Source organism: Cyrtonyx montezumae, unplaced genomic scaffold (genome assembly GCF_038088225.1).
Source record: "Cyrtonyx montezumae isolate F1298 unplaced genomic scaffold, pur_monq_1.0 scaffold_20, whole genome shotgun sequence".
Classification (NCBI taxonomy): Eukaryota; Metazoa; Chordata; class Aves; order Galliformes; family Odontophoridae; genus Cyrtonyx; species Cyrtonyx montezumae.
This window is the reverse complement of record NW_027071937.1, coordinates 8,151,413-8,177,957: the sequence shown is the minus strand read 5'-3', so window position 1 is coordinate 8,177,957 and position 26,545 is coordinate 8,151,413. Positions and strand designations below refer to the sequence as shown.

Sequence of the window (26,545 nt, the reverse complement as noted above, 5' to 3'; positions counted from 1 at the left end):
GGAGAGCGGTGTATGGAAGGATCTGAGGGTGTGCACCACAGAAGAAGATGAGCTACTTAAATTGTTGGCACGAGCCCATCAGGGTGTTTGTTTCCTGTGATGATGCACACGCTGGAAAGAAAAAAAGTCGCTTTTAAGCAGCAGAGGAGTCAGGGCCTGGAAGAGCTGCTCAGCAGGAGCCCCGTGTGCTGAGACTACACAAACTGTTCTCAGGCGGCGCTCAAAGCCCTTCGCGTGGGGTTTTACACCATGACACCCACCGTAAGGTGACCACGGGGGCTCCTGCATCTCGGGCTGGTGTCACTGCAGGGCCGGCCGTCCTGCTGGGCGTGTGCTCTGCGGATAAATGGATAAACAGCCCTTGTTATGCTTATTCATTCTGCCCGTGTACACAACCTGCTTGTCATCAGCCGGGAGGCCTCTCTGGGAGGTGCCTTTCCTCAGCACTGTGTTTGGCTTTACCGTGGAATAAAGAAATAGTAATTTCTTTCTTTCTTTCTTTTTTTTTTTTTTTTACAGGCTTTGAAATGGAATCACTCAGCAAAAGCAGTGCTGAGGGGGGGATGCACAGAGAGGGCAATGTGGGGTGGGGACCCCATGTTGACTCCCACAGCTCCCTGGGTTGGCCTGCTCCCAGCTCTGTGCTGTGTCTGTACGCTTCTCACCGGACACTTAAAGTAATCGGGGATATAAAAAAAAAAAAAAGAGAAGGGAGAAGTGACAGCTGGGCAGGGAGAATTACAGGGAGATCAGATTAGAGGTAGCACTGGGAGGCAAGATGGAGCCGAGCCTGGGCAGGGCGGCTGGCTGTCCCACACAGCCTGAACCTTTAGCTGGGTCTGTGGCATTGCCTGGCCCCACAGCTGGGTTTTTCCCTCACAGCCTGACCCCACAGTTGGGTCTGTGGCATTGCCTGGCCCCATAACTGGCTCGTTTTCCCACAGCCCGACCCCACTGCGCGGACCCATAACTGTCTCCTTTCCCCCACAGCCTGGCCCCACGGCTGTGTCCTTCCCTCACAACCGCGTTCCCCCCTTCAGCTCTGTCCCCCACAACCCGGCCCCATAATTACGTCTTTCCTTCACAGTGTGGTCCCAGAACCGCGCCATTCCCTCACTGCCCGGCTCCACAACTGCTCCCTCCCACCCGAGTCGGGTCCCATAGCCAGCTCCTTCCCCCACAACCCGACCGCACCGCCCCTTCCCTCAGGACCCGCCCCGACCCCTCTGCGCGGTCCGGGGCGGGCGGAGGCGGGGCGGGGCGGGGCGGGGCGGTCCGGCGGGGCAGTGCCGTGGGGCCGGCGCGGAGCGTTGCGGTGGGGCAGGTAGTAGCGGAGAGGAGCGTGGCGGCGCGGCCATGGGGAAGGTGCAGCTGTTCGAGATCCGCCTGGGCGAGAGCCGCGTCATCTACAGCCCCGGCGAGCCGCTGGCCGGCACCGTCACCGTGCGGCTCTCGGGCTCGCTGCAGTACCGAGGTGAGCGCGGGGCCTGCCCGGGGCTGGGGACGGGGCTGCGCGGTCGGGGCGGAGCGGGGCTCGGGGTCGCTCCGGAGCATTCCGCGCTCGGCTGCGGGAGGAGGAAGGGGTGGGGGGGGCTCGGTGTGCCCCCGGGCCGGGCTGGGCTGGCGGCCGAGGGCTGCCCCGCCCCGGAGAAGTCGGCGGCGGTTGCACGTGTTGTGCCGGGGAGACGCTTTCCTGGAGGTTGTCTCGTTCGCTTGTGCCTCTGTGACATATCGCTGGGGGTAGGGAAGAGCGGAGAGCTTAAAACGCCGTGCCGTGCTGCCCCGCCGCTCCTCTAGCGGCTCTCCCAGGTGCCCACAGTGGCTTTTGGGAGCTTCCTCCGGGACGAGTGCGGGCTTGTCGGGTACTTCGCTCCCTGCGGGGCGGGCTGCTCCCAGCAGCGCTCCTTCCATTGAAGGCGCTGAGCTCGGGCCGTCCCGTGCTGCCGCCCCGCTCCGTGCGGGCTCTGCCGTCCTTCGGTAGCGAGCTGGGGCCCGAGCCGGGCTTTGGGAGGGACAGCGGGTGCGGTGAGGCGAAACATGAGGGGAGCCGCCTGCGGCCGTGCCTTCTCCTTGCGTTTGAAGGGTTGCGAGTGCCCGACTTGGGCTGTGTTGGCTGCACTGCTGGGGTGCCTGCCCAGATAAGCAGCAGACGTGGGGACGCGGTGCCCGTGTCTGCGGAGCGCAGGCTCCATGCCGTGTGCCCTCCCTGCTGGGCACGGCTCGCCTTCAGGAAGGCACGAGTGGTGGCTGAAGCATCCTTCTGGGCACAGCAGCAGGTGTTCTGCGGAGCAGGCCCTTTGGGAGCGATGGGAAAGGGGTCAGACAGCCCTTGGTGTGCTACACCTTCGGGCACGTGGGGTTGATAGTGCTAGGACAAGGAGGAATGGTTTTAAACTAAGACAGGGGAGGTTTAGGTTAGATGTTAGGAAGCTTTTCACTCAGAGGGTGGTGGTGCACTGGAACAGCTTGCCCAGAGAGGTTATGGATGCTCCGTCCCTGGAGGATGGATCCAGCAAGGCTGGATGTGGCTCTGGGCAGCCTGCTCTAGTGGTTGGCAACCCTGCCCACGGCAGGGGGGTTGAAACTACATGATCTTTGAGGTCCTTTCCAACCCAGGCCATTCTGAGATTCTGCTGGGGTGTGAGAAGAGGTGGGTGGAAGCTCTGTGGCTTCCCCAGCTTGTATTCTGTGCTCTGGCCACCTACACCTCCCACAGCCAGGACTAAGGAGCAGCTCCCAAGGGGAGGCGTGCAGTGCTCGCCCTTTGTGGGGTCATGCTCGCTGAACCCAGCCATGGTCCTTTCCATTTCCTGAACTGGTTTGACGTAGTGTGTATTTTTTCAGACCTTGAATGCAAACAAACTTGCAGACGATTACTTCACACAGTGCCTCGTTTTATGGCTCTTGGATATTGCCCCTATCAAAGCTCACTCTGCATTGCCAAACATGCTGGAAGTTTTGGGTCATGGGAAAGCTTAACTGGAGACACACCTTTTAGGGTTGTGAGCGCTCCCACCTACGTCGGCTTCCTTGCCAGCCCTCTGGCTGCACTAATGGCTGTTCAGTAACACATCGGCCTCGCTGGCTGTACAGCAGCGTCGCAAATGGTGATTCACCTTTTGTGACCCATGTGGACCCTCTAGGGCCACGTCAGCAGGGTGTGCTCACCCCACGGCCATGCCAGGACAGAGGTCTTCCTCTGAGAACTCCTCGAGGGAGGACACTAATGGGAGCGCATGGCCCTAATTGTTGTGCCTGACTTGCTGGGTAAATCATCAAGTGCCTGTGTACAAAGAATAATTAATCTAACAGGAAGCTGGCGCTGGGACAGCTGGGTATAGAGTTAATTTGGGGGAGGTGAGAGGGAAAGAAGTTCCTCGTAGAGCACGGGCAGCTCTTCTTGCTGGCAGGGTGTGCAGGAGCAGCTCTGATGCTGCTCAGGGGTGCTGGAGTGCTTTCCTCGCTGCTCTGCTGTGTCCAGGGCCATGTGGGTTATTTCAGCTCTGATGCCTACTGCTCAGCGATGCTTCTTGTGGGCAGAAGTGTAACGGTAAAATAACAGTCCTCTCTTGTAGGTCACTGAGAGTAAAGAAACTGAAAGCACTTTCTCGAGCAGATTTCAGCACTGTGATCTCCACTCTGTTATTTAGCTGTCCAGGTTTATGTGATGATGACTTTCAAATCAGTCCCTTGAACTACAAATCTACAGTAAAAAATACTGCTGTCTGTTTGTGCTCTAGGAGTACTCAGGTAGATAGTTCTCGTTTCTGCAGAGCCTGGCAGTCATCATTTTCTTTATTCTTAAATGTGGTAAACAGTCTGACTTGTCATCTGGAAAACTGGGAAATCTGGCAGTGGAGAAGGGGTCTGAAAGCAGATCCTAAGCTGCATGCCCAAAATGAAAGGTCACTTCTGAGTCCCTGGAAGGGCAGCAGGAAGAAATTTAGGTTTGCCGATGCACCGTGTGCCTGTAGATTGTGCCCTGCGTGGGGAAAACAGTGACACCTGAGGAGTCTGTATAAGCCACGATCCTCTGTCCAAGTTGGACTCTGACACAGGAAAACATTGTTCCTGCAGAAGGGCTGTGGCTTGGGCTGTTCTGTGAAGTGATGGCGAAGGGGTGGATTCATCCTTCTGCTTTCAGTCAGGGCAGGAGGGTCCCGTGGCACAGCACTGCTCTGGATGCAGCCTGGTGAAGGAGCATGATGCCAGCAGCACACGGCTGAGCGTGATCCCAGTGATTTTGGAAGGTGGGGTACAGCAGTGGCAGTGACACGCTCGTATTGCTCCACAGCATCATCCCAGCAGTGCTCCCAATGGCTCCGGCAGCAGTGGCAGTGGATTAACTTTCTTTTCTCATTGTCTGCAGCGAGACAGCAGTGAGCTGTGCGGCCAACCCTGTCTGAGACTGGGGAACAAAAGAGGGATTTTTGCTATCCTGGCTGGCTTGCTGCTGGAACTCAGCTCCTCTGGAGTCAATAACTAATCACAGGAATGTTTTGTGTCTCTTGTCTCCGCAGCATGTGCCGCTCTCTGCTTCTCCCCCCGCCCGCGCACCACTTGTGCTCATCTCAAGAAACTGCTTGCTGCTTTCTCTGGCGAGGAGACGTGCTGCGGCCTTCCCTCTTGTTTAACAAAATGAGAGAACAAGTGGAGTGGAGCTCTGTCAGTCTGATTTGCTTCCAAGTGTGACAAACAGGGTGCGATTGCGCATCCTTTCCTTGGAGCAGTGCAGAGCTGATGGGCGTAGCTCGTCTTCTCAGCTGGAGTCAGGTAGACAGGAGCGAGGGAGCAAGAAACTCTGGGCTTTCTGTCCCTCTTCCTGCAGCAGCTCTTCATCCCCTGTAGGGACACTGCAAACAGGCAGCAGCTGGGGCAGAGGGAGCTTTCCTCTTGTAGGGCAGGTGCTCCTGAAGGGCCTGACAAGTGTGCAAGGGCTGAGCATTTAACTCGGTACCTGGTTACTTGAGGGCTGAGCACTGAGCTATTGCATGTGCAGCCTCGAGGCTACTGGTGTGACCTCTGAAGGCTGCAGTTCCTGTGAGTTTATGATCTTTTTGTGCTGCTCTTAAAGCTGTCACTCTTAGTCCCTCGCGTGGAAGCGGGAAGTGCTTCAAGGGGAAGGAAAAGTGCAAAGGACCTGGGTGGCTGTGAGCCTTGTGTGCAGGTGTGCCTGTGCAGCTGTAGTCTTCATGTCTGCAGTCTGAAGCTGAAGTAGCCTCAGACCACAGAGATGGGCAGGTTTCCATCTGCTTTCAATGCCTTTTGAAAAGCAGCTCCACATCCCCCAGCACTTGTTGATGGCCGGTTAGAAATTGCTGGTGGTATGCTTGTGTCAGGTGTGAACTGTGTGTATTTGTTTAGCTATGAGCAAGCCTGTGAATGGAGGCTTTTCACCAGGGCATGCTTAGTGCTGGCTGGGTGCTGTTCTGTCTGGGGTCACATATGGCCTTTAAAGGGATGCTGAGTGCCACCCTGTTGGATAGAAAGGATGGGTGAGCTCCTGCAGGTGTCTCAGCACCTTGAGAGGATATGGCAGTGTCCCAAGATAAGGACAGACCCTGCTTTCCACCCCCTTGTCAAGATGAGGGTGGCAAGTTTGTGCTAGCCTGCAGTTGTTTAGAGAACTAGTTTAAAAATGCCCTGACCTTTGAGCATGTTAGTCTTGATTGAAAGCTGGAGCTTATCAGATATCCGCAGCAAAAAGGCTGTTTCCGAGAAACATGAATCATTTCTGTAGTGTTAATGCTTATAACTTCCAGTCCTTTGTTCTTGCTGAAGGAGCCACGTTCTGGATGGCTCTGGCTCCAGCCAGAGGTAACGCTGCTGCTGCTTGCTCTTCCTCCCTCGTGTGTATGCACCCAGCTGTTCCTTGCACTGAGACTCAGATGAGAGTGGCAGCATCTGTGGGGAGGAAGGCTCACTGTGTGGATTTGAGTGGGAGCTTTCTTGATGGAGAGCATCAGCGTGGGGCTGGATGTCAGGTCCGGAGGGTCAGCTCTCAGTCCCCAGCACCATTTTCTGTCTGTGCAGATGTCTGCAGGTGTCCCTCCTGGCTGTGTGGATTGTCTTAGGAGCCCGTACTCCTCCTAGCATAGTAGGGATTTGTTATGAATCTGATGCTCTGCTAATAACAAGAACATAAGTTGCCTTTCCGAACTGATGATCGTGCTATAAATAGAGAATCCAGCTGCTTGCATTGAATAGCATCAGAGAAAATCATAGGAGCAGCTCTTATGCAGAATGAAGTGGGTTCTGGCTGCTTTTTCCCAAGTCGCTGGGACTGGGGGAGGAGTATTTCTTGACAGTTGAGATGTGTGAAAGCAGCACTTGGGAGCTCAGTGTGGTGTGAGAAACCTTCAGAGGGGAGCACGTGGCCGTGCTATGTCACAGCCACCCCACGTAGTGCCTCCAGCCAGGGAGCCTGGCTGTGTGGGTACAGGGGAGTCAGTGGGTGACTTTATTGGCTACAAATGAGGCTCTCCAGGAAGAGCAGGCGCTTGAAACCTCCCTGGTAGGAGGGGTGAGCTGCTCCTGCTTGGGAGCAGCCAAGCTGAGCCACACAGGTCTCGGCATGCTCTGTCTGCTCCTTGAGAGCTGCTGCCTGCAGCAGAGTGGCAGGGCAGATGGGCTGCAGCACAGAGCTGTGGAGATGCTTGTTCTGTTGTCTGCTTTCCTGATAGATGGCTCCAACTGCTTACTCCAGGACATCTGAGCAGCTGTGAACTTGTTTCTTTGATCCATCTCAGTGGTGCTGTGGAGACAAGCTCACTCAGGATGCCTGGCTGTGACAGTATTGTCTATGCTGCTACCTCTCATTGTGCATGGTAGGGGGTGTCAGCCTCTAACAGGCCTCTGTCCGTCTGACAGAGTGACTTTGTGACTGCTCCTGGTTTGGTGGAAGGAGTCCTGGAGGCTCTGTGCCCTTGAGCACTGGGAGGGGAGGGAGGAGTGTCACCTCCACTTCTCAGAATTGGCACTGGCTGTGGGACTGGCTGTGGGACTGGAGCCCTGTGTCTGGCAGTGCCCTGGAAGGCAGTGAGGTTCCAGTGGAGCAAGCAGCAAACTAACAGGTTGCCCAGAGAACTGGTGGATGTCCATCCTTGGAGACAGCCAAGGTCAGGTTGGATGCAGCTCTGGGCACTGATGGAGCTGTGGGTGCCCCTGTTCATTGCAGGGAGTTGGACTACGTGGCCTTTAAGGTCCCTTCCAGCTCAGGCCTGTGATTCTGGAGGAGCTGCTTGTGCCACAGCCCCTTAGACAAGCATGCCTGTGTCCCAGCAGAAAATGGGTGACCCATTCCCCAGCAGAACCTGGCCCAAAGCAGCCCTCCTACTTGCGTGTTACTGTGAGCCTGTTGAGCATGAATTTCCAGAGCTCTTTGAAGCCTTTATTTAGAGCCTGAAAAGGGAGTAGGCTCCGGTGAATCAACTTCTTTGTGGTAAGCAGAGAAACCTGATCGGTTGGCTGATTATTTGCTGGTGGCTCTTGTGCAGAACCGAGGGGCCATGGAGGAGGAGGTCACTGAACCTGCCCAGGGAGTGGGAAGAGCTGAGCTGACCGTGGCCACAGGCCGACCTGTGTTCCCAGAACATCAGTCTGCTGCTCGTTGCAGTGGGTGAATGGCCGGCTTGTTCTGCTGGCGTGCTTGGTGCTGGCAGGGAAGGAACAAGCGTGTTTGACAATGAGTTTAAAGGAGTGGTTTGTTAACAGCGTGGACCTGACCGGTCCTCAGGCAGCTAGTGATGCCTCCTGGGACCTGCCGTGTGGTTACTGCGGTGGGGATTCTTGCCCTGTTCTTCTGTTTTTAGCCAAGGAAGTCATGTATACTGGAATATCCTAAATGCTTTGGCCTGAAGTAGGGCTAAGTGCTGGGTGGAAACCTCTTTCCATTTGGGCAAGCTATAAAAAAAGGTGGTTCCTCTCTTCTGTTTCACACGGCTCAGCCTGAGGAAGGTGGCTGTGGTCAGACTGCAGCGCTGAGTGCTGGCGGTCCTGGCAGCATTCCTCTGCACTGGGTCAAGCTGTGCCGGCTCTGCTCGGCTGCACCTCAGCCATGTGGGATGTGTATTCCCCTCCCATAGGGCTGCTCAGGGGCCCAACCCTGAAGATAGAGATGCTTTGACCGTTGGCAGCTCAGTGTGATGTGAGAAACCTTCAGTGGGGAGCACGTGGCTGTGCTGTGTCATGGCTGATGCACTGAGTCTCGAGCACGGCTCTGGAGGGCAGGTGTGTCTGTCTCCAGTCAGGTGAGAATTTCCCTCTCTGAACTTATGCCATGGGAAGCAGAAAGAAAAGAACTTTCTGAGGCCGAAAGCTGCCTCAGTGCACCAGAAGAATGACTCTGCCATCCCCTCTGTCCTTCTGCTCATCTGCAACCCCTCTGCATTTCTGATGGATGTGAAGAAGGAGGCTGCAAGTGCTGGTGTTGCAGCTGGGGTGCAAAAAGATTTCCATGAGATCTTCTCTGTGCCAGCCCTCCTGCAGTGCCTGCTGTGCTGCTGTCCGGTCTGCCTGTTTGCAGTGCTCAGAGACTCCTGTCCTCCTGTCCTGGGAGGAGATGCTGGCCCCTCCGTTTGCAGCTGGTGGTGCTCAGTTGCACATGAGGACCCATTGCTGCTCTGAGTTGCACAGAGCATTGCTCCTGGACCACATGTACAATAAGGTGAGAGTTTGAGAGTTTGGGTTCCCTGAACTGGGTTGATGTGTGACTTTCTTCCTTCCCTGCTTCCTCTGAAGCTGTGTGCTGCCTGGGCTGTGACCAGAGGTGGTGATGCGGGAAGCCCATGGACCTGGTGGTTGGCTGTGATGGTGCAGGACCTACATCCTTCTGCAGCTCATGGAAAACTTCTTTCTTGCAAGAGGCTGATTTGAGGAAAGGGGATGCTGGGGGAGTGTGTCTTGTAGCGAGGCAGCAGCACTCCAGGAAGCAAGGTGAAGGCCGAAGTACAGCCACCAGAGCTGGTGTGGGGATGCAGCAGGCGTTGGGCCTGTTGCAGGGAGCCTTTGGCATCAGGGCTCGGTGGTGTGTGGCTGTCCCCAGGATGTCCAGGTGGCACTACTCGCTGGTGAGGTTTCCTCCCATCCTCCCCTGACGTGGGTGAAGACAGGCTCGTCAAACGTGCTCAGCCAGGGATTTCGTTCCAGATGCTCAAGATGACCCCTTTCCTCCGAGGGCAGCCTGCGTGCTGATAAAACTCTGTGATGCTATAAATAAAGCTGTCAGCTCTGCGAGGGAGAAAAGCCTGCAGTTTGTCCTTACCAGGAGCCTAGCAGCTCGCTTTCTTCTTTGGGGTGTGTGTAGAATCCTGATTTTGGAGAGGGGCTGGAAACTGCAGGCTGTCCTGCTGTGTGCCTGTGATAGAGGAGAGCACTTACAAAGGGAGAGGATTGACCTTGTCTGCGAAGACACGGCCGGGGGGCACAGCTCTGCCCGGTCTCTCTTTGGAGAAGTCTGTTTCTAGGGTATGAACACCCTTGATGTGTTGTTGGCATGGATTTTGGCTAAAACCAATCACCTTTAGCTGAAGTGACAGCTGGAGGAGAGGTGGGGGCACCTCCTTCCCTAGCTGGTGCTGAGTCCCCTTCCTGCCCTGTGCTGAGCTCTGGGGTGGGAGGACGTGGGAGAACTTCTCTGGGCAGCCCTTCACTTTGCCGCCCCACCGCTGCCTCCAGCTCCATGCCAGCTCTCTGCTCTTGCCTTGCTGTCTTGCTAAATGCCTGGGACTATTTGTGTCTGAAGGAGGACCCAGAAGGATGGGGACAGCTGAGAATTAATTAGGACTTGCTGGTTTAAATAGTAGATTCTTGGTATATTTGTGCACAAGGGTTGGGAGCCCAAGGAACAGCCTATCTTGTGAGCTTCCAGCCTTCCTGCACAGAGGAGGACACGAGCCCTTTTGTGTCAGAGCTTGTACCGGTGAGTTCGTGAAAGCCAACATGTCCAAGGCCTCATTGTGCTTCTCTTTGTGATCTTGGTTTCCTCGGTACTTGTCTTGTTACAGAGCTTTTCTAAGAATCACCTGGTCTCTGCAAACTGCTTGAGAGCTGCTCTTGTGTTGTGTGCAGGTCCCTCAGGCTGGCCCTGATGGGGCTGGCAGCTTGTGAGCTGTCAGCTGGGCTTGAAGGAAAGGCTCTTGGCTGCTGTGGGTCTCTCTTCCCCCACCCCGAAGGAGTGGGCCCACAGGGCTGCTGTGACAGCTCATTGATCTTTAGGCACAGATTCTTCCCACTGCCATCGATCCTCTGCGGTGGCTCAGGGCCATCTGTCCCCTCCCTATCCCAGGGGCTGGGATGTGGCTGTGCCTGGCTGCTGTGGCTGGTGGGGAGAATCTCATAGAAGCGTGCTGATATCTGCCTGCTGCGGCTCCAGTGGAAAGGGGTGAGGAAAGGGTTTCTCTTGGCTGGTTTCCATGAAACGAACGCTATCTGATGCAGACTTACTGGGCTCTCACAGCCCTCCTCCCCTCTCTGTTGCTGCTGTTTGGAGCCAGGCACGCAGCAGCCCTTCCGCAATCACCTTTGGGATGTGCTGTGTGTGGTCAGTGCGGGTGCTTTGCGGTGGCTTTGCAACCTGTCTAGCCCTGTGCTTGTTGGTGTGGGCTTGCCATTCCCGGCTGAAGCCCTTGAGCTTGTGAGTCCAGATGCTGACTCGCATGGGCTTCAGCTGGCAAAAAACACAGGGCTCTTCATAGCTGGCTTCTGGAAATCGGGGCGTGGGCTCTGTGCCCTCTGCTCTCCCCATGCCTGCAATGCTGCACCAGCTCCTGGGGGAGGGCGGCCTGCTGGATCAACGAAAAGTAATCTGAGGTGTATGGCTGCTCTGCTTACATCACCCTGGGAGAAGGCAGACGTGCCCAGCTCTTGGCATCTCTATTTTTGCTTACAGCAGAGATGGATATGGCTGAGCTGTCTCCTTTTATTTCCAGCACTTGGCGAGTGCTGTGGTGCGTTGCTAAAGATGTGTCTGGCTGGATGCAAGCTGCTGCTTCCGAGAGTGCTGGGGGATTGCGGGGTGAAGGGGCCCTGCCTTCTGCATCGCTCTGTGATTTGCTTCTCCTCTTCTTGCTGCTCTTTGCTCACCCCTCCACTTCCCCTACAGCTTTTTGCCCTTTTTTTTTTCCTGTATTTATTTAAAGCAGCCTGGGTAAACAGTGAACAGGAACATGGGAACTGGGGCTGCTGGTACGACTGGATTTAGGAGGCATTTTTTTATGTGTTTCTAACAACCAGAATTGAGCTGTTCTGATCTATGAACTCATTTTCTCTATCTGCTACTTGGCATGGAGATGGCCTGCAGGGAACTCCTGGAAAGTCTCAGACTGTGCACTTAGCTTCCTGGCAGCCTGGCTGATGAGCTTTGCACCTCGGGTAGCTCCAGTTGCTGCAGCTCTGATGTTGCTGGTTTGCCAGAGCTGTCCCTCTGACCCCACTTTTAGCTCGCAGCTGCCCCCAGCACTGCATGCCTGGGTTCTGCCTGTCAGCTGCCGCGTGTCCTGGCTCCTCCTTGCGAGTGAGAGCCTGTGTGCCCCAGGAGGAGTGACCTTCAGGACTGTGACAGCAGAGGGGGCCGCCCATGGTTGAGACTGAAGCCTTCTCTCTTGGCCAGTTTGTGTTGTCAGTGGTCAGCTGAGAAGCCTTGGAGCTGACAGCCCTGTGGACAGTCAGAGATCGAGGAGCCATAGCTATAGCTGCAGTAAGGCTTTCACGTGGGTCTGCGCGCAGCCCTGAGGTTTGTTGCTGAGGAGCCCAGCTTGCAGTGGGGAACAGCAGCCAAAGGTTGGGTCTGAGTGCTGGCTGAGTCCCCATCTCCTGTGGGACGGGATGTGGGGCAGTAGTGTCTGTGTGCAGACGTGCCCACCCACTGCCTCGAGGAACAGGAATGCCTCAGCACTTCCATCCCTAACACAGCATCTGGGTGTTGCAACAGATGGTTGTTATCTTTAAACTCTGGCTGAGGGAGGCTGTGGGGAGCCTATTCTGGGGCAGTCCCTCCTGTTCCTGCTGGGGCTTTCTCACATTTCCCTTGTGAAAACATGGGAGAGGAGTGGCTGAGCCTGAGCTTGGTATGAGTGGAGCCAGCGCAGCTGTCTGCACTGGGAGAGCTCCCACCCTGCGGTAGCAGCTCCTTTTGCCATCTGATGGGAGCAGTGGGTTCCCCCAGCAGGTATGAGGGGGCTCAGCACTGCTCTGTGCTCCAGAGGACCCATGGCAGCTCAGCACAGGATGCTCAGTGCCATAGCAGTGCTGGCCACGCTCTCCGCTTCGTCCCCAGCCTCAAAAGTGTGGGTGTGCCTCGATGACACGGACGGAGCCAACGTGTGGCAGTGCTTGATTAATGAGAGTTGGCATCTGCTGCTGTTCATCCCATGCCCTCGAGGATGAGGCAGCACTTAGGCTGCAGCGAGCTCTGGTGCTCCAGGTCACAGTCAGGCTGTGACTGGCACTGTGGGTTGGTTGGTTGTCCTTTGGGACTGAAGGCTTTGAGCCCCGAGCAGCCCGTCCAGTCTGAACTCATGTGGCAAAGCACAGGGAAGGGGACTGGGGCATGAACTCTGCAGGGAGAGCTGGGTTTGGGTTTCCTTCCACCCTGAGTTGGGCTGGCGGGGCAGGCACTGCAGAGTGGTGTGGGGTGTTTGAGGGCAGCATCGGTTGCAGCTCAGTGCCTGGGAGGCAGGAGGTGAGTTCTGTGGGATCTGTTGAAGCTGTTGCAAAACCTGGTGGGAATCAGGCTGGAGCAAAGCACTGCAGATGCCTCTTGCTGTGTGACAAGCAGGGCAAGCTCAAGGATGACTTTCCCAAGGCAAGGCACAAACATAGCCCTAGTTCTGTGTTTGCTTGGGAGGGTTGAATGACATCTTAAATGCTTCTAGACCTGACTGTGTGGCTTTGCTGTGAGTCCTGTATCTCTCACAGGAGGAGAAGGCACTTGTTTGAAGTGGTGTCTGGCTGCTGGAAGCACTGACACCATCAGCAGCCCTGGTGCTGCAGTCACTGTGCTGGGACCTTCACAGTGTGAGGCAGCCAGCATGGGAACCTAGTGGTGCCAACAGCTGCAAGGAGCACTGGGGGAGCAGAGAGAGTATGGTAGGGCTGAGACCAAGGGGAAGATGTGCTTCTGGGCTGGAGGTGTGACCTGATTCCCCTGCTCCCTTTTTCCACGCTGTGTGTGTGTTTGTGAGGCTCTACAATCGCCACACATCCTCAAAGGAAGTCTGAAGCTGTGGTTTTGCTTTCTTCCGATCTTACACGTGTTGTTTCTCTTTTAACAGCCATCAAGGTGAGCTGCGTTGGATTCTGTGGGGTGTCAAACAAGATCAATGACACTGCCTGGACCGTGGAGGAGCAGTACTTCAACAGCACGCTGTCCCTGGCGGACAAAGGTGAGCACGAGGATGTGGTGGTGCTGCATGGGTGTGCGGTTTCTTGCTGGGAGGTGGCTGACTGTGGTCTGCAGCTGTAGGCTGCTTTGACCTGAGCACAAAAGATGCAAGCCAGTATTGGAGACAGCACGAGCTGTGCAGAGTGGCATCCTGAAGAGCTGCACAACTTGACAGCTTCCTTAAATGTGGCTGCATCCTCTGGCTCTTCTCTGTCTGGAACGGGACTGCCAGCAGCCACTTTGCTGCTGCTGGTGGATGTCTGAGAGCACAGCAGTTCTGTAGGCCCCATGGCTTCATCCCACTCTGCTTCCCATGCGTTATCTATGGAAGTATCAAAACACTATCAAAACTGGTCAGCAGAAGCTCGTTGCAGGCTGAGAGTGGTTGAACTACAGTGAAAGGGATGTGGAGGTGTTGCTTGTCCTCCAGTAGCAGCACTGAAAGTGTGGCATGAGCAGCCTCCAGCAGCTCCCAGCACACAGCTGCCAGCCCAGATGCCTGGAGATACAGCAGTAGGACTGTGTTATCCTGCGGGTAAAGTGACACTGGTGGCCTCAGGGGAATCTGGGCTCAAATGAATGCTGTCGTTCTGTTATTAAATAGGTCAACCTTAGCATAAATAATTTATGCTGAGCTCTGGCTCCTATCAGGATCAAGAGGTGCCAGTATTCACCTGCCGAGGGCAGTGGCTGTAGCTGTAATTGTAATGTGGCAGGAGGCCAGGCTAGCAGTGCAGTCCCCTGGTGCTGCACTGATCCTCTGATGTAGTAACAGGAAATGGGTGAAGCTGAAGTGGCAGCTCCTGCCAGCTCAGCAATTTCTCAAGCACAGCTTTTAGCATTGAGGGGAGGTTGACCTCACTTGGAGATAGGGAAGGGAGGTGGCTGGCTTGCTGCTCAGCTTGGCTCCTAGCCTGGGAGCTCCAGGAGGAGTCAGGCTGCTTGGGAGGGCAGTGAGAGATGGTCCTGCTTTTGGAAATGGTAGTGATCAACCTGCAACTACGCTGAAAACAAACTTCCACATGTGTTTCTAGTATTAATGATGCATGAGGGAGCTGTGCTACTGTGGATGGTTCTGTGCTGGTGAGGCTGAGTTACAGCAGAAGCCGTGAGATAGGAGTGGGAAGCGGTGGGTTTGCAGCCCCTGGGGAACGCTGATGGCTGCTTCTGCAGTTGGGTATTGCAGGGTTGCATCTGGGAGCTGTCCCTTTGACGTCTGGAGCGAATGTGAACTAGGAGGGACAGAATGAAAGTGCATTGATAGCTGCACATTGTCCCCCTGACACCTTTGAATACTTGAATTCCAGAAAACCTCCAAAAACCGGTGTTCCCAACTCCTAAAGTCATCACGGAAAGTGCTAGTGTTATTGGTCTTGACTTTTCTGAAGCCACAGCTGTTGTGCACTGCTGAGGTCATGTGTCAACCTCACAGCCTGAGCTGGGAGGGCTGCTGGGGCAGTGCTGCTGTGCCTTGGTGCCGCCATGGAGCTGGTGGCTGCGTGCTGCGTGCTGGGGCTGTGATCTGCACAGAGGCAGCCAGGCAGTGTGCTCCTGTGCTAATGCAGCCCAGGGAGGGAGTGAGAGAGCACTGGTGGAGTGTGACTGATCTGGGGAGTTGTGGATAGAGTGAAGGGAAAATCTGTCCCATAGGACCACTGAGCTCAGAGCTGAGGTGTGTTGTAGTGCTGTTATTGCCCTGTCTTGCAAAGATACACTGCAGTATTGGAGGAAAAAAAACCAAACAGGTTGCAGCTAGCAGCAATCCAGAGCAGCACACGGTGTCTGTGTGCATGTAGCTTCCATGCCCTCTGTGATTCAACACCCCTGGTATGGAGACACAGCCTGCCTGTCCCCCTTCTGAGAGGGGAATGCCATGGCTTGGGCGCAGGGGAACCCCTGGCTCCCTGCTGGCACTGTCCCCAGGGCTCTGGAGGACTCATGCAGGCAGACTGTGAGGGAGGACCCCAGGTGTCCCCAAGGCCGTGCAGTCACCACGTGCAGTGCTGCTCCCAGGAGATGGAGGAGAGAGGGAAGCTCAGGCTGATAAAATGCTTGCAAAATAAATAAGAAAAGAAGCCTGTGCTGTTGGAGGACGTGTTAGGGGAAGAGGACGTGAGGTTTGCAAAACTGTGGGGACTTGGAATGCTCAAAGCGTTTGAAAGCAGCTCTGCACTTCTGCATCCACACACCTTTGTGCTGAACTGTGAGAGGGAGCAGCCAGTCCCACGTAGCATCAGCTATCGTTTGTGTTACAGACATGACTTATTTTTTTTCAAGTGTGTATGTTGCATGAGAAGAAACAAACCCTAAAAATATCTTGTTGCCCTCTTTGTGGCACAAGGTGCTATTTAAGGCACTGGGTATGTCCTTAACTTCTTCCCTTGCTTCTTCATCAGAGCAGCATCAGCGTGGGGGGTGCTCAGGCCCCCTCCTGGCTCAGCAGCAGCTCTGAAGGCTCCACTCACTGCTGTGCTCCTGCCTCCAGGAGCTGGGTCCGTGCTGTAGCCTTGGCAATGACTTGCAGCCCGGTGGTTTAATGAACTCTGCTCGTTAAGAGAAGCTGCCAGGAAGTGCTGAGGGCAGCAGCTGCTCTGAGTGCATGCAGGCAGGGCCTCACGGCTCTGTTTGCTGGAGGACACTGTGCGGGGCTGTGGAGGTCACTTGGCCGGTGGGGGGGAACTCTTTGTTTGCCTCCCAGAGGGGAGGGTTTGCTTTTCCCACTTGACCTGAGTTTGGCTTGGCCCCTTGCTCGCTGGTGCTGGCTTGTCCTGGGTCATCTTTTTGCAGGGAGGAAAACAAACAAATGTGGTGATGGAAAGATCCCCGCAAATGTGAGTGTTGCTGGTTTTCCCTGGGTGTCTGTGGTACAGGAGACCAAGTACACCAGTTGCTGTGAGTACAAAATAGCCCTGCTTGTCCCCACTGTGCAGACAGAGGGATGCTTCTCTGGATCCCGTATAATAGAGTAATTCAGCTCTGCAGAGGACTCGTGCTCCTCTCCCCTCCCCTGCTGCAGCTCCTGCCTCGTTCAGCCGGAGAGGAGCAGGTCTGCCCTGAGCTTGCACTGGGCTGTGTGCTTTGACCCCGCACACAGCTTTTGCCCTGTGGATGGATTGTCCGTGCCAAGGTTGACTTCTTCTTTAAACCCTCCTTGTACCTGAGTTGAACTCGTGCAGGGAGCTGGCTGTAACTGCCAGCTGGCCTTCCTTTTGGCAGCTTGTTAGCTAGCTAGCAGGCACTGCAGGGAATTCCTGGCTGCTACACCTGCTTCCTCTGCTGGCATATTTCTTGTGCAAAGTGCTAAAGTGGGGCAGCTGTGCATCACCTCTTCCCTGCTGGTCTGGCACAACACCTTCCCAGCCATCATGGGTTGAAAGGTTACAGTTCTGTCTTCCAGGAGAATTAAAAAGCCTGATGACCCGAGTGGGCAGGGGTGGGTCTGTTCCCAGGAGGAACTGTGTTTGCAGGAGGGAGCAGAGCAGCATGGCTGGACAGCCCAGGAAAACCATGTGGAAGGAGCTGCAGTCACTGTGGATCTCAGCAGCTTTCTCAGCGCTTCCTAATTTCTTGCCTCAGTAGATCACTGTTAATCCTCAGAGGTTTTTGCAGCATTGCTGTACTGCCAAATCCTACTAATTCTTCGAAAATGTCACTGAGAACTGCTGATACAGAGATGTGTAAGCAGTAAAGCAGCCTCGCTGCTGAGCTTTCTTGTGTGTTTTCTTCCTCTGTGTTACAGGAAGGTTTATCTCAGCAGCGTTAACCGTATGGGAGCACTGGAGGTTGTTCCCAGTGTGTGTTTGTGTGCAGCTAATCCAGCATGAGCAAGTTGCTTTGAATGGGAGCCTAGAGCTGGGGCCGTGCCTGCGCTGCTTGTGCACCATCCCTGCTCAGCTGAAGGCTGCTCCATAGCAGCAGTGCTCTTGGGTGAGCAAAGCCGAGCTGAAAGCCAGGGGAGGACATGGCTGTGCTTGCTGTTGGGGCTACTGCTGCTCTCTCTGAGGGCACCTGGGCTGGTGCCAGCAAATGGGTGCGTTTACCCTCGTTTGCTATAGCTTGTAATCCCATGTATTAGCTTAATCCACCAGAATGGGAGTCCTCGTGCTAATGCTGCAGCAGACCAGCATCCTCCAAAGTGCCCCAGTGCAAGCAAAACTAATACTTCCCTTCTGAGATGGCCTCCTGGACAAGAAGAGCCCTGGTCTTGCTTAGGATGAGATTTGCTGGGCTGCAGAGGAGGGCAGGGCTGTGAGGTGCAGGCTGTCAGGGCTGCAGGGGGGTTGGCACTGTGCAGAAGCAGGGCTGCCCCTTTCTCTGCTCAGAAATACAAACCAGCACCCTACTCCTTTCCTGCTCTCCACCTGGATGCCAATCACATCAGTCCCAAGGGGAACCTGGGTGTCTGCAGCACTGATACCTGCTGAATTCAGTGGATTCAGGGAGCTCACCTGCCCCGGGGCAGCAGGATGCTGCAGGGAGCCAGCAGGCACCAGGTACCTGGCCCTGCTGCAGCCTTTGGCCAGCATGCTTAATACATTGCTCACAGCGTAGCCAGAGAGATATTGCCATATGGCCAGGCCTGCTGTTCCCCTGTTAGAACAACCAAAAGGTATGTCCTGTCCTAAGGCTCAGCTTGTTTGTGTTCCAGAGCAGCAGTGTCTGCTGTTAGTCGTGGGGAGGAAGCAGCCAGCAGGGCTGGAGGTCAGGCAGGAGCTGGCTTTGTGCCGGGGTGGAGGACACCTCCCAGGCTCCTGGTCCTGGCTGCAGAGCAGGTAGCACCCTCCTCTTTGGGAGCAGCACGCTGAATATCTCTATTTCTAGCCCTGGTCGAGCTGTGTGTGAAGCCTGGTGAGGCCGGGAGAGGTGAGTGCTGCACCCTGTGCTGCCCTTCCAGCTGTGTGGCCCCGCAGGCTCAGACTGTCTGGGCTGTCTCTGCAGTGCATCAGAGCGTGAGATTTCAGAGGGGTGAGTAATGCTGCTCCAAGGCATCTCCCAGCCCTCTGCTGGCTTCTGTGCAGCTCAGCATCCTGCTGGCACCGACCTGGGTGCTTTGTCCTGGTGGTGGCAGGCTGCTGCGGGCAGGCAGGAGGCACTGCTGGGCATGGAGCCCTGGCTCCTTAAGGGGTTTGGGTTTGGGTTGCTGAGGCTGGGTCAGCAAACTGGGAGGAGCTCTGCTCTGCCCAGGGATCCCTAGCAGCCTGGGCTGCCTGCCTGCACCTCTGTGCATCAGTCCCAACCCATTTGCAGGTGGATCCAGCTCTAGAGCAGGCTCAGGGCATGGGCAGCTCGAGCTGAGTGCAGGAGCCCCGCGTGACCCTGAGGAAGGTCTGAAACCTCTGTTCCTGTGTAGCATGCAGAGTGAGTATTGTGACAACAAACACCCCGAGCACCATGGGATGCTCTGAGATGCGCTGCACGGTGTGGAGCTGTGCTCCCCATCCTGGGTGCAGCCCTGTAGGGCAGTGGGCACCCCAGTGATGTCCTGGGTACTGGGTAGAGAATTCAGTGTGAGCAGTATGGGCTGAGGGGTTTCCTTTCGTGGCTGAGCCATGAAAGGGAGAGTCCTTCTGTGTCCGGACAAACCCTCGCTGTCAGCGGAAACAGGAGGGGAAATCTCCAAGGTTGTTCTCTGCTCTTTGCTGTTAGTGTGTCCCTGCTGCTGCAGATCCTCGGGTTGCTTTTTTTCCCCTTCCTATGGCGGCAGTTCCTCTCCCTCCAGAACTCTGTAGGAGGATGTTTGTGGCACGGGGCAGCTGAGCCCTGCTGGCTCGGTTCCTATCGGGGAGGAGGGCTGCAGGTATGGCCCATGGCAGAGCCCTGCTAAGCTGCCTCCCTCTGCTGCCTAATGACTTTCTCAAGATATTTTTAGCTGCGTATAAACTTCAGGAAAGGCTTTTGCATCTGAACACACTGTGGCCTTTGTTTGGGCTTTGGGGAACGGTGAGGTAATGGCTTAGTGAGGCTGAGGCAGCTTGCACGGCCCTTTCCCCTGGCTCTGTGCATTTAAAGCTGCTTGGGAGCCCTGGGGCACGCTGTGTGCAGCTCCAGATCTGTGCTGTGCTCCTGTCAACCTGGGCTGCTCTCTGCTTAAGCATGTCCTTAGCAGAGCTCCTGGTGCAGGAGCAGAGGGTGGCTTGGCTGCTGTGAATGTCTGCAGCACCCGGGCTTCCCAGCAGCCTTGTCAGTCCGCCAGGCACCCGAGCACGCCCAGGCTTTCTCAGGAGCCTCCCATCGTGGTCAGGATCTTCTGTTTTTCTTCATCTATTTTTATGAAGCCTTGTCCTAGGAATAGCTCTGGCACGGAGCTCCGGGGTATGGCTGCGTGGGGCTGCCCAGAGCTCCCTGCTCCAGCAGCCTCCGGGCTTCCAGCATGGGCAGCAAATGCAGGCACTGCATGCTGGGGCCCCGTGAGCAGCTGGTCATTCATTAGCCATTCGTTAAGCAAATGATGCCCTGTGGTGTAGCAATAGGAGCTTGGTCCAGGAAAGTTCTGTATGTGAAGGGTCTCGGGGCTGCGTAAAGCTGCCTCCCAAAAGTGAGGGCATGGCTGAAGGGTCGAAGTTTTGCCTTAATAAAGGGCAGGAGCTGTTGGAGCAGTGACAGAGCTTCGTGTCAGCGAGGCTTTGTGCTGGAACCTCCAAGCAGAGGCACCTGCTGCGTCCAAGCACTGCTCTCCACACCCCAGCCCTTCCCAAGAAGGGAACAGGAGAAGGCTGGGGTGTCTCGAGGTTGCCAGAGAAGGCATTGAGTTGCTTTATGCCTCCACCTTGTGACAAACTGGCATGTTGCATTTTAGCCTACATATCTGGTTTTATCTGAGAGATGAGAAGGGAGATACTGGCAGCGTGCTTTGTCTTGGCGTGCTGGCGATGAGCAGACCATCTCCTTCTTGTAGGGGCTGTAAACACACAGCTCTTCTTCTCCTCCTAACTCACCTCAGCAGTGGGGTGAGATCATCTGCTGCTGTGTGTGCTGGGGGCTGTGGACTGGGCTGAGCTCTGCCTCATCCACTTGGACTTGTGCTGCAGATGGGGTTATTCTCTGCTCCCTTCCCCTGTCCTGTATCCCACCTGATCCCATCAGCTCTGCAGAGCCAACATTGCTAACAGGCAAGCTGTCTCCTTGCTCTTGCATCACCTGAACAGACTTAGAGCCTTAGTACCTCCAGCAGTGATCCTGCAAAGCAGAACAAACAGAGCTTGAGTTAATAGCTATCCAGGTCTCTCTTAGCATTGCCAATCTGGAAACAAAACCTCTCATGTTTATTCAGAAAATGTGGATTCCTCTTTACATCCCTGTGCTTTGCTGGGTGAAGGCAGCTCACACTGTGGGGCTGGTTTGGAGTCACTGCTGCCCTGGGAGGGGTGGGGGGTCCAGGCACAGGGATCAGGCACCGGGGAGCCTGGGGTTGGAGCTGGGTGCCAGCTCTTGGCTCTGCTCTGTGCCTTTGAGGCTGTGGTTGCTGGGAGCTGAAGTAAACTAGCACAGAGGTTTGAATTCCCAGGGCTGGGCTGGGAGCCTGCAGCTTTCCCCAAAGCGCTCGGTGCCGTATGTGGGAATTCACAGCCATGGTTTTCTGCCCTACACTGCGATATGAATGTCCAAGGGGAGAATTCAGGGTCACTGTTGAAGTTACTTCTTGACTCTGGTCCTCCAGACAGCTGGGCTGGGGTATTGCAGCTCCCATCTTGGGGCCAGGATCCACAGGGGTGCATTTAGGCCTCGGAGTTGGACCTCTGGTTCCAGCTTGGTGCCCACCAGACCTCCTTACCCCACCCCAAGCTTGTACTCCAAAAAATACAATTTCAAGCTGACAACCTCCCACTTACCTGTTACTCTTATTTCCCGCAGGAGTCCTTTCAGCTGGGGAGCACAACTTTTCCTTCCAGTTCCTACTGCCAGGTATGATGCAGATACACACAACTAGAGGGGCCTTTCTTGTAAGCCAGGGCTTCCCCAGCTCTGGGAGCTGTGCTGTGGCCCTGGACTGGCTGGCAGAAGCTGCCTTGTCCCAGAGGTGCCAAAGGGAGCATAAGGTTGGCCACAGAAAGTAGAGAAGGCAAGCTCTAGGCTCCTACCTGGTACAAAACTAGGTCTGTACTGCTGCTGACAACTTGGACAGAGCCCTGTGTGCTCTCAGCTGGGCACAATGGTCCTGGCCTGCAGCTGTCCTGGCTGCAGTGTGCTGTGCTGTGACATGGGAGTGCCTTCTGTAGGGAGGCTGGATGATCCTAGTGCTTGGCCCTGGGTCTTCTTTGGGAAGTCATATGTACCCTGTCTCTAAGATGCTTGCAGAATGCTTCAGGTGAAGAGTCACTGTCTCAGGCACAGAAGTGCTTCATTTAACTCAGTCTCACGGCACCTTTTCTTTCTGTCTTGATTCCAGCATCTGCTCCAACATCATTTGAAGGTCCTTTTGGCAAGGTCCTCCATCAGGTGAAAGCTGTGATAGACACACCTCGCTTCTCAAAGGACTACAAGTGCAACAAGATCTTTTATGTTCTCTGTCCTCTCAACTTGAATGACATCCTTGATATTGAGGTATTTGATATTAAGGTTGATATAGATATTAAGTATATTGATATTAAGGATGAGCTTGCTTGAGAATCATCAAGGCACTGCTGCTTCTCCTTGTTGTGACATGTGGGAGCAATTGTGTGTTTGGATGATTCTCTGACTGCATGTCCTGCTGGTGCAAGAGCAGCCTGAGGACTCCTGCTCTTGATCTCCCTTGCCATCAATCCCCACTCGCTGATTTTTTGACTCCTCCATGTGTTGCTCTGGAAGATTTAGTGAATTTTGAACATGCTGAGAGAGGCATCTCTCAGCCAATAGCACCAGGTGCTTGTAGAGACCTGGCTTTGGGGTTCTACTTCTCACAGGACGAGATGCTAACTAACAGGACACGAAAAACAGGCCTCTCCTCCATCCCCATTTCGTCTGTTACTGGTTCTTCGTGGCCTCTTAGAGCAGATATTGCTGCTTGCTTGTTTTGGGTCTGAGTGTTTTCCTGGAGGCTCTCTGGCTCTCTCGGGTCACCATCTGTCTCTGCTGTCCTGCAGCAGCCCAACACGATGTCAGTTACCAAGAAGTTCAACTACAAGCTTGTGAAAAGTGGCAACGTTATCCTGACGGCCACCTCGGACCTGAAAGGGTACATCGTGGGGCAAGTGATCCAGCTCCGCACAGACATAGAGAACAAATCGGGCCGGGACACCGGGGCTGTGGTAGCCAGCCTACTCCAGGTAAGCACCTGAGAGGATGTTCCTTTGGCTACACAGATAGCTCTGTTTCTCTCTGCCTTCCTGGGGAAAGAGGTGGTGGGACTTGTCTGGCTTATAGCAGCTCAGTCCACAGTGCAATGATCCTGCCCTCTAATCTGTTTGTACTCGCTTGACAAAGCAGTGGGGTGATTTTGTGTCCTGCCTTACTTTTTTGGGGATGGGTGATCATCTGCAGTCTTTCTGCTAGCTGTTTTTATTTCACTGTCTGCACAGAAAGTGGCTTACAAATCCAAGCGTTGGATTTATGACCTGAGGACCATCGCGGAGGTGGAAGGTTCAGGAGTGAAAGCCTGGAAACACGCGGAATGGAAGGAGCAGATCCTTGTTCCAGCACTGCCACAGTCCATTCTGCAGGGCTGTAGCCTCATACATATTGACTACTATATTCAGGTGAGCAGCATGATGCTCTGCTGGGCTGTGCTGCTGTTACGGGTGTGTGCTGGGGGCACCTTGTGGGTATCAGAGATGTGGCTTTGCTGAGGAACTCGGTGTGACTCGTTTTGCTGGTCAGTAATGATGGGTGAGGCTGCCCTCTTGTGCTCCTTTCTGTGTCAAGCTCGATCACTTGAGCTCAGCAGTTGTGTGGAGTAGGTCACTCTTGTTAGGTGAGCCTACCCGTGTCCTTTGCAATGCATGACAAAGAGGATTCCACTGTTATTTTTCCTTCTCTTCCAGGTTTCCCTCAAGTCACCGGAGGTTTCGGTCACTCTTCCCATTTACATTGGCAACATTGCAGTGAACAGGGTCCCCCTGAGCCCTTCCCGGTCTGTTCAGCACCTACCATCTGCAGTGGTACCCAGTGCCCCCCCGGAGGAAGAGGAGGCTGCTGGAGGTTATCACCCAATGGACAATGTCTTGATCCCCACCAAAAGCCATTCCCAGCAGCAGCCGTTCAGCTACGCCCCAGGACTGAGCTTCCAGGAAGCGGACTCTGAGCAGACAGGCTCCCCAAATCACCCCACCCTTTGCCTCTCCACAGGAGCCACTGTCCCTTACTACGCCGAGGGAAACGTGGTGCCCGTGCCCACTGCTAGCTCTCTCATTTTGCCTCCAGAGTACAGCACGTGGGGTTATCCCTACGGTGAGCGTCCCATTCCCGACACCCAAACAGTCTGGCAGCGTGATAGCAAACATGTGCTATGACAGGAGTCTCTTTGCTAGCTGAAAATGCTGAAATATAGAGGTGTCAGCCCCCCGGGCGCTGAAGTCAGGGGGGATTGTGAGAAGCCCCTGCCTGCCTTCTCTGGTGGAGCTCCTTGTGGCGGTGGCAGCCAGCTGTCCATTCCCACGTCCACACCCGTGCTGCCCTGGGCTCATTCTGACAGGATCTCCCTGCTCTGAAATGAGCTTTCAGCCTCCCACGGATATAAAAACTCTTTGGCTTGTGGTGAGGCTGGCGGGAGCAGAGCCAGGAAAGTGATGTAACTGGAATCTTATGTCTGCTTTGGAGTGGGCCTGCATCTGGTCTGGAGACAGAAGCTGTGGGGGTGGGCACTGAGAGACCGTCCAGGATGGAAGAGCTCGGGGAAATCCCAGCACGCTGCACTCCTGAAGCAGTACTTGTCTGGGGTGGCTGGGACCAGTGGTGTGGCACAGCCCTGCCTGAATAAACCAGGCAGTTAGCACTGGGGTAATGAGAGACACTTGGATGTGTCGCTTCAGCAGGGCAGGCTGTAGCTCCTGGAGCACCTGCATGCACGTGTTACTAGCTTGCTATGCCCTGTACTGAGTGGTACAGATGGAGGTGTGGAGAACTTCCCAGTGGAACTGTTCTTCTGTTTTCTTTTCCCTGCAGAGGCGCCTCCATCCTACGAGCAGAGCTGCAGCAGTGCCAACTCCAGCCTCAGCAATGGCAACTAGCATCCCCTGCTCTGCGTCCTGTCGATGGTTCACCTGCCTGCTGCCAAGTCTGGTACAGCACAAGGCGTCTTTTTATCTCTGTGGCTGCTTGGCAGAGGAAATGGCACATCCTGGCCTGGGCTTTTTAAGTCTCTTGCTTGGGAGGGGGAAGAAAAAAGGGCAGCCCAAAGCAGCCTGTGTCATGTGTAGGAGAGGTCTGAACCATCCCTTTCTGCTGCACCAAGTGCTGGAAGATCTGGTCTTGCCCCAGGGATGCCCTCTGCAGCAGCCTCTGTTTGAAGTACTGCTGTCACCACTAACTGCTTTACTATCGAAGCACCTGTGATGCCTTATCTGAAATGCTCCTGACTTGGCATTCTCCGCTGTAGGTGAAGGCTGGGCTGTGTGAACTTTCTCTTCTCTTTTGTGGGCTGTGTGCTCTCCAGAAATGCTTCTGACAGCCCTTCCTCCTCGACTTCGTGTGTCCCAGGGGTAGCTGAAACAGGAGGAGGTATCTTGGAGTAGGTGGGGTTGGAAGGTCAGGGACTCTTGCCAAGCCAAAAGCACAAGCCCTCGCTGTACCTGCGTGGTGGGATGAGTGACTGGCAGCCTTCAGTCCCCGGGCAGTGGCCTGGACCACTGCCTGCCTGTGCTGAGTGGAGAGCAGGCTCTGTCAGCAGGGAGCCTTTTTAGCGAGGGTAACTTTCTAGAAGCCCTAGAGGAGACAGCCCATCCTTGCTTGCTGCTAGGATGAGCAGTGCTTGTCGATGTGTACAGGGTACACCAGCTCCCCGTGCCCCATCTCCTGCTCCTGCAGGACACCCTCTCCATCCCAGCTGTGGTGGCCTTAGGCAGGCCAGAACTACATGACAATCACGTTACAGAAGTCTGTCTGATGCTACCTCTGTGTCTGCCCGAGGCTCCTGTCCGTGGAAGCCCCATCCTCAGCGCTGCCCCCTCCCCGGGCTCAGTCTGGCATCGTGCTCCATGCTACCACAGCAGGGCAGGAGGGTGCGTTGCCTGGGGGTGGTGGTCCTGCTTTGCTGCTCATCCCCTGAGCTGCCCCAGAAAGGAGAGTGGAAGCGCTGACTGCCATGCTTCATTTGCAGCCTGTGCTGGACCCGGCGGGTCAGGGGAGGGAGCTGGGATACTGACAGCAACGTTTTCTTGTTGTTGTTTTTTTTTTTGTGGTTTGTTTTTTTGCTTCATGTTTTTTCCCTCCTCCTTGTCATTCAGCTTTTTAGCACTGACTGCCCAAGCTGAGGGACCCGAGCAGCGGATCCTCAGAGCATCCAGCCAAGGCTGGAACTGCTGACTGCACCTTTGGCACCTCTGAGAATGGGGTCCGTGCTTCTCCTGCTGGGCAGGCAGTCTCTAACCAGCCCCGCAGGAGCTCTGCTTCCTCACGCCCCTGGCTGGCTGCTGGGGACAAGCCCTGCTTTGCACTCTTCCTTTCCAAACCCTTTTTTTTATCTTCTTTTGTTTTAAAAGTGTTGAACTGCTTTAAGGGTAGAGTAGAGAAAGGTGCCGTTCTGAGCAGTGCTGGCACAACGTACACCAACCGCGATAAACGATTGTCATCGTCCCCAGATATATATATATATGAGACAAAGTTTTGTTTTTAATGATTGAATTCATAAATACAAATTTTAATGCTGTATTTAATAAATTATTCCAAGAGAAATGCTGTGCTCCTTCATCCGTTTCTGATGCTCAGCCGTGTGCCTGAAGGGTCACGGGCAGCTCCTCCCTGCAGCCCCAGCTTCGTGATACGGTGCCTGGGCCAGGCTGGGTTTGCCTGCAGGACGGCACGGGTCCCCCCTCGCGCAGCAGGGTTGTTCCTCGGGTTGTTCCTCGCTCTCTGCTCACCTGGCGCTTCTGCCCAGCCTTTACCGCTCAGGACTTCCCCCTTTGCCTGGTGGTCTGTGCCTGGCACGAGGAACCTTCATCCTGCAGTGTCCTCGGGGTGTGGGGGTGCTTACCCTGGCAGAGCAATGGGACGGTCCCTGCTGCCTTCAGCCTCGAGTGCTCGTGCAGCCCC

General features: G+C 55.1%; 1 protein-coding gene across 1 annotated transcript; it reads left to right on the top strand.

Moving 5' to 3' along the window:
* Nucleotides 1–1,310: 1,310 nt before the first annotated feature.
* On the top strand, nucleotides 1,311–25,686 carry ARRDC1 (arrestin domain containing 1). Its single transcript, XM_065737642.1, has 8 exons — nucleotides 1,311–1,474; nucleotides 13,272–13,382; nucleotides 21,233–21,283; nucleotides 21,768–21,922; nucleotides 22,444–22,626; nucleotides 22,879–23,055; nucleotides 23,341–23,746; nucleotides 24,461–25,686. The coding sequence occupies exons 1-8, from the start codon at nucleotides 1,357–1,359 to the stop codon at nucleotides 24,523–24,525; spliced, it is 1,266 nt and encodes a 421-aa protein (XP_065593714.1). The 5' UTR covers nucleotides 1,311–1,356; the 3' UTR covers nucleotides 24,526–25,686.
* Nucleotides 25,687–26,545: the final 859 nt, after the last annotated feature.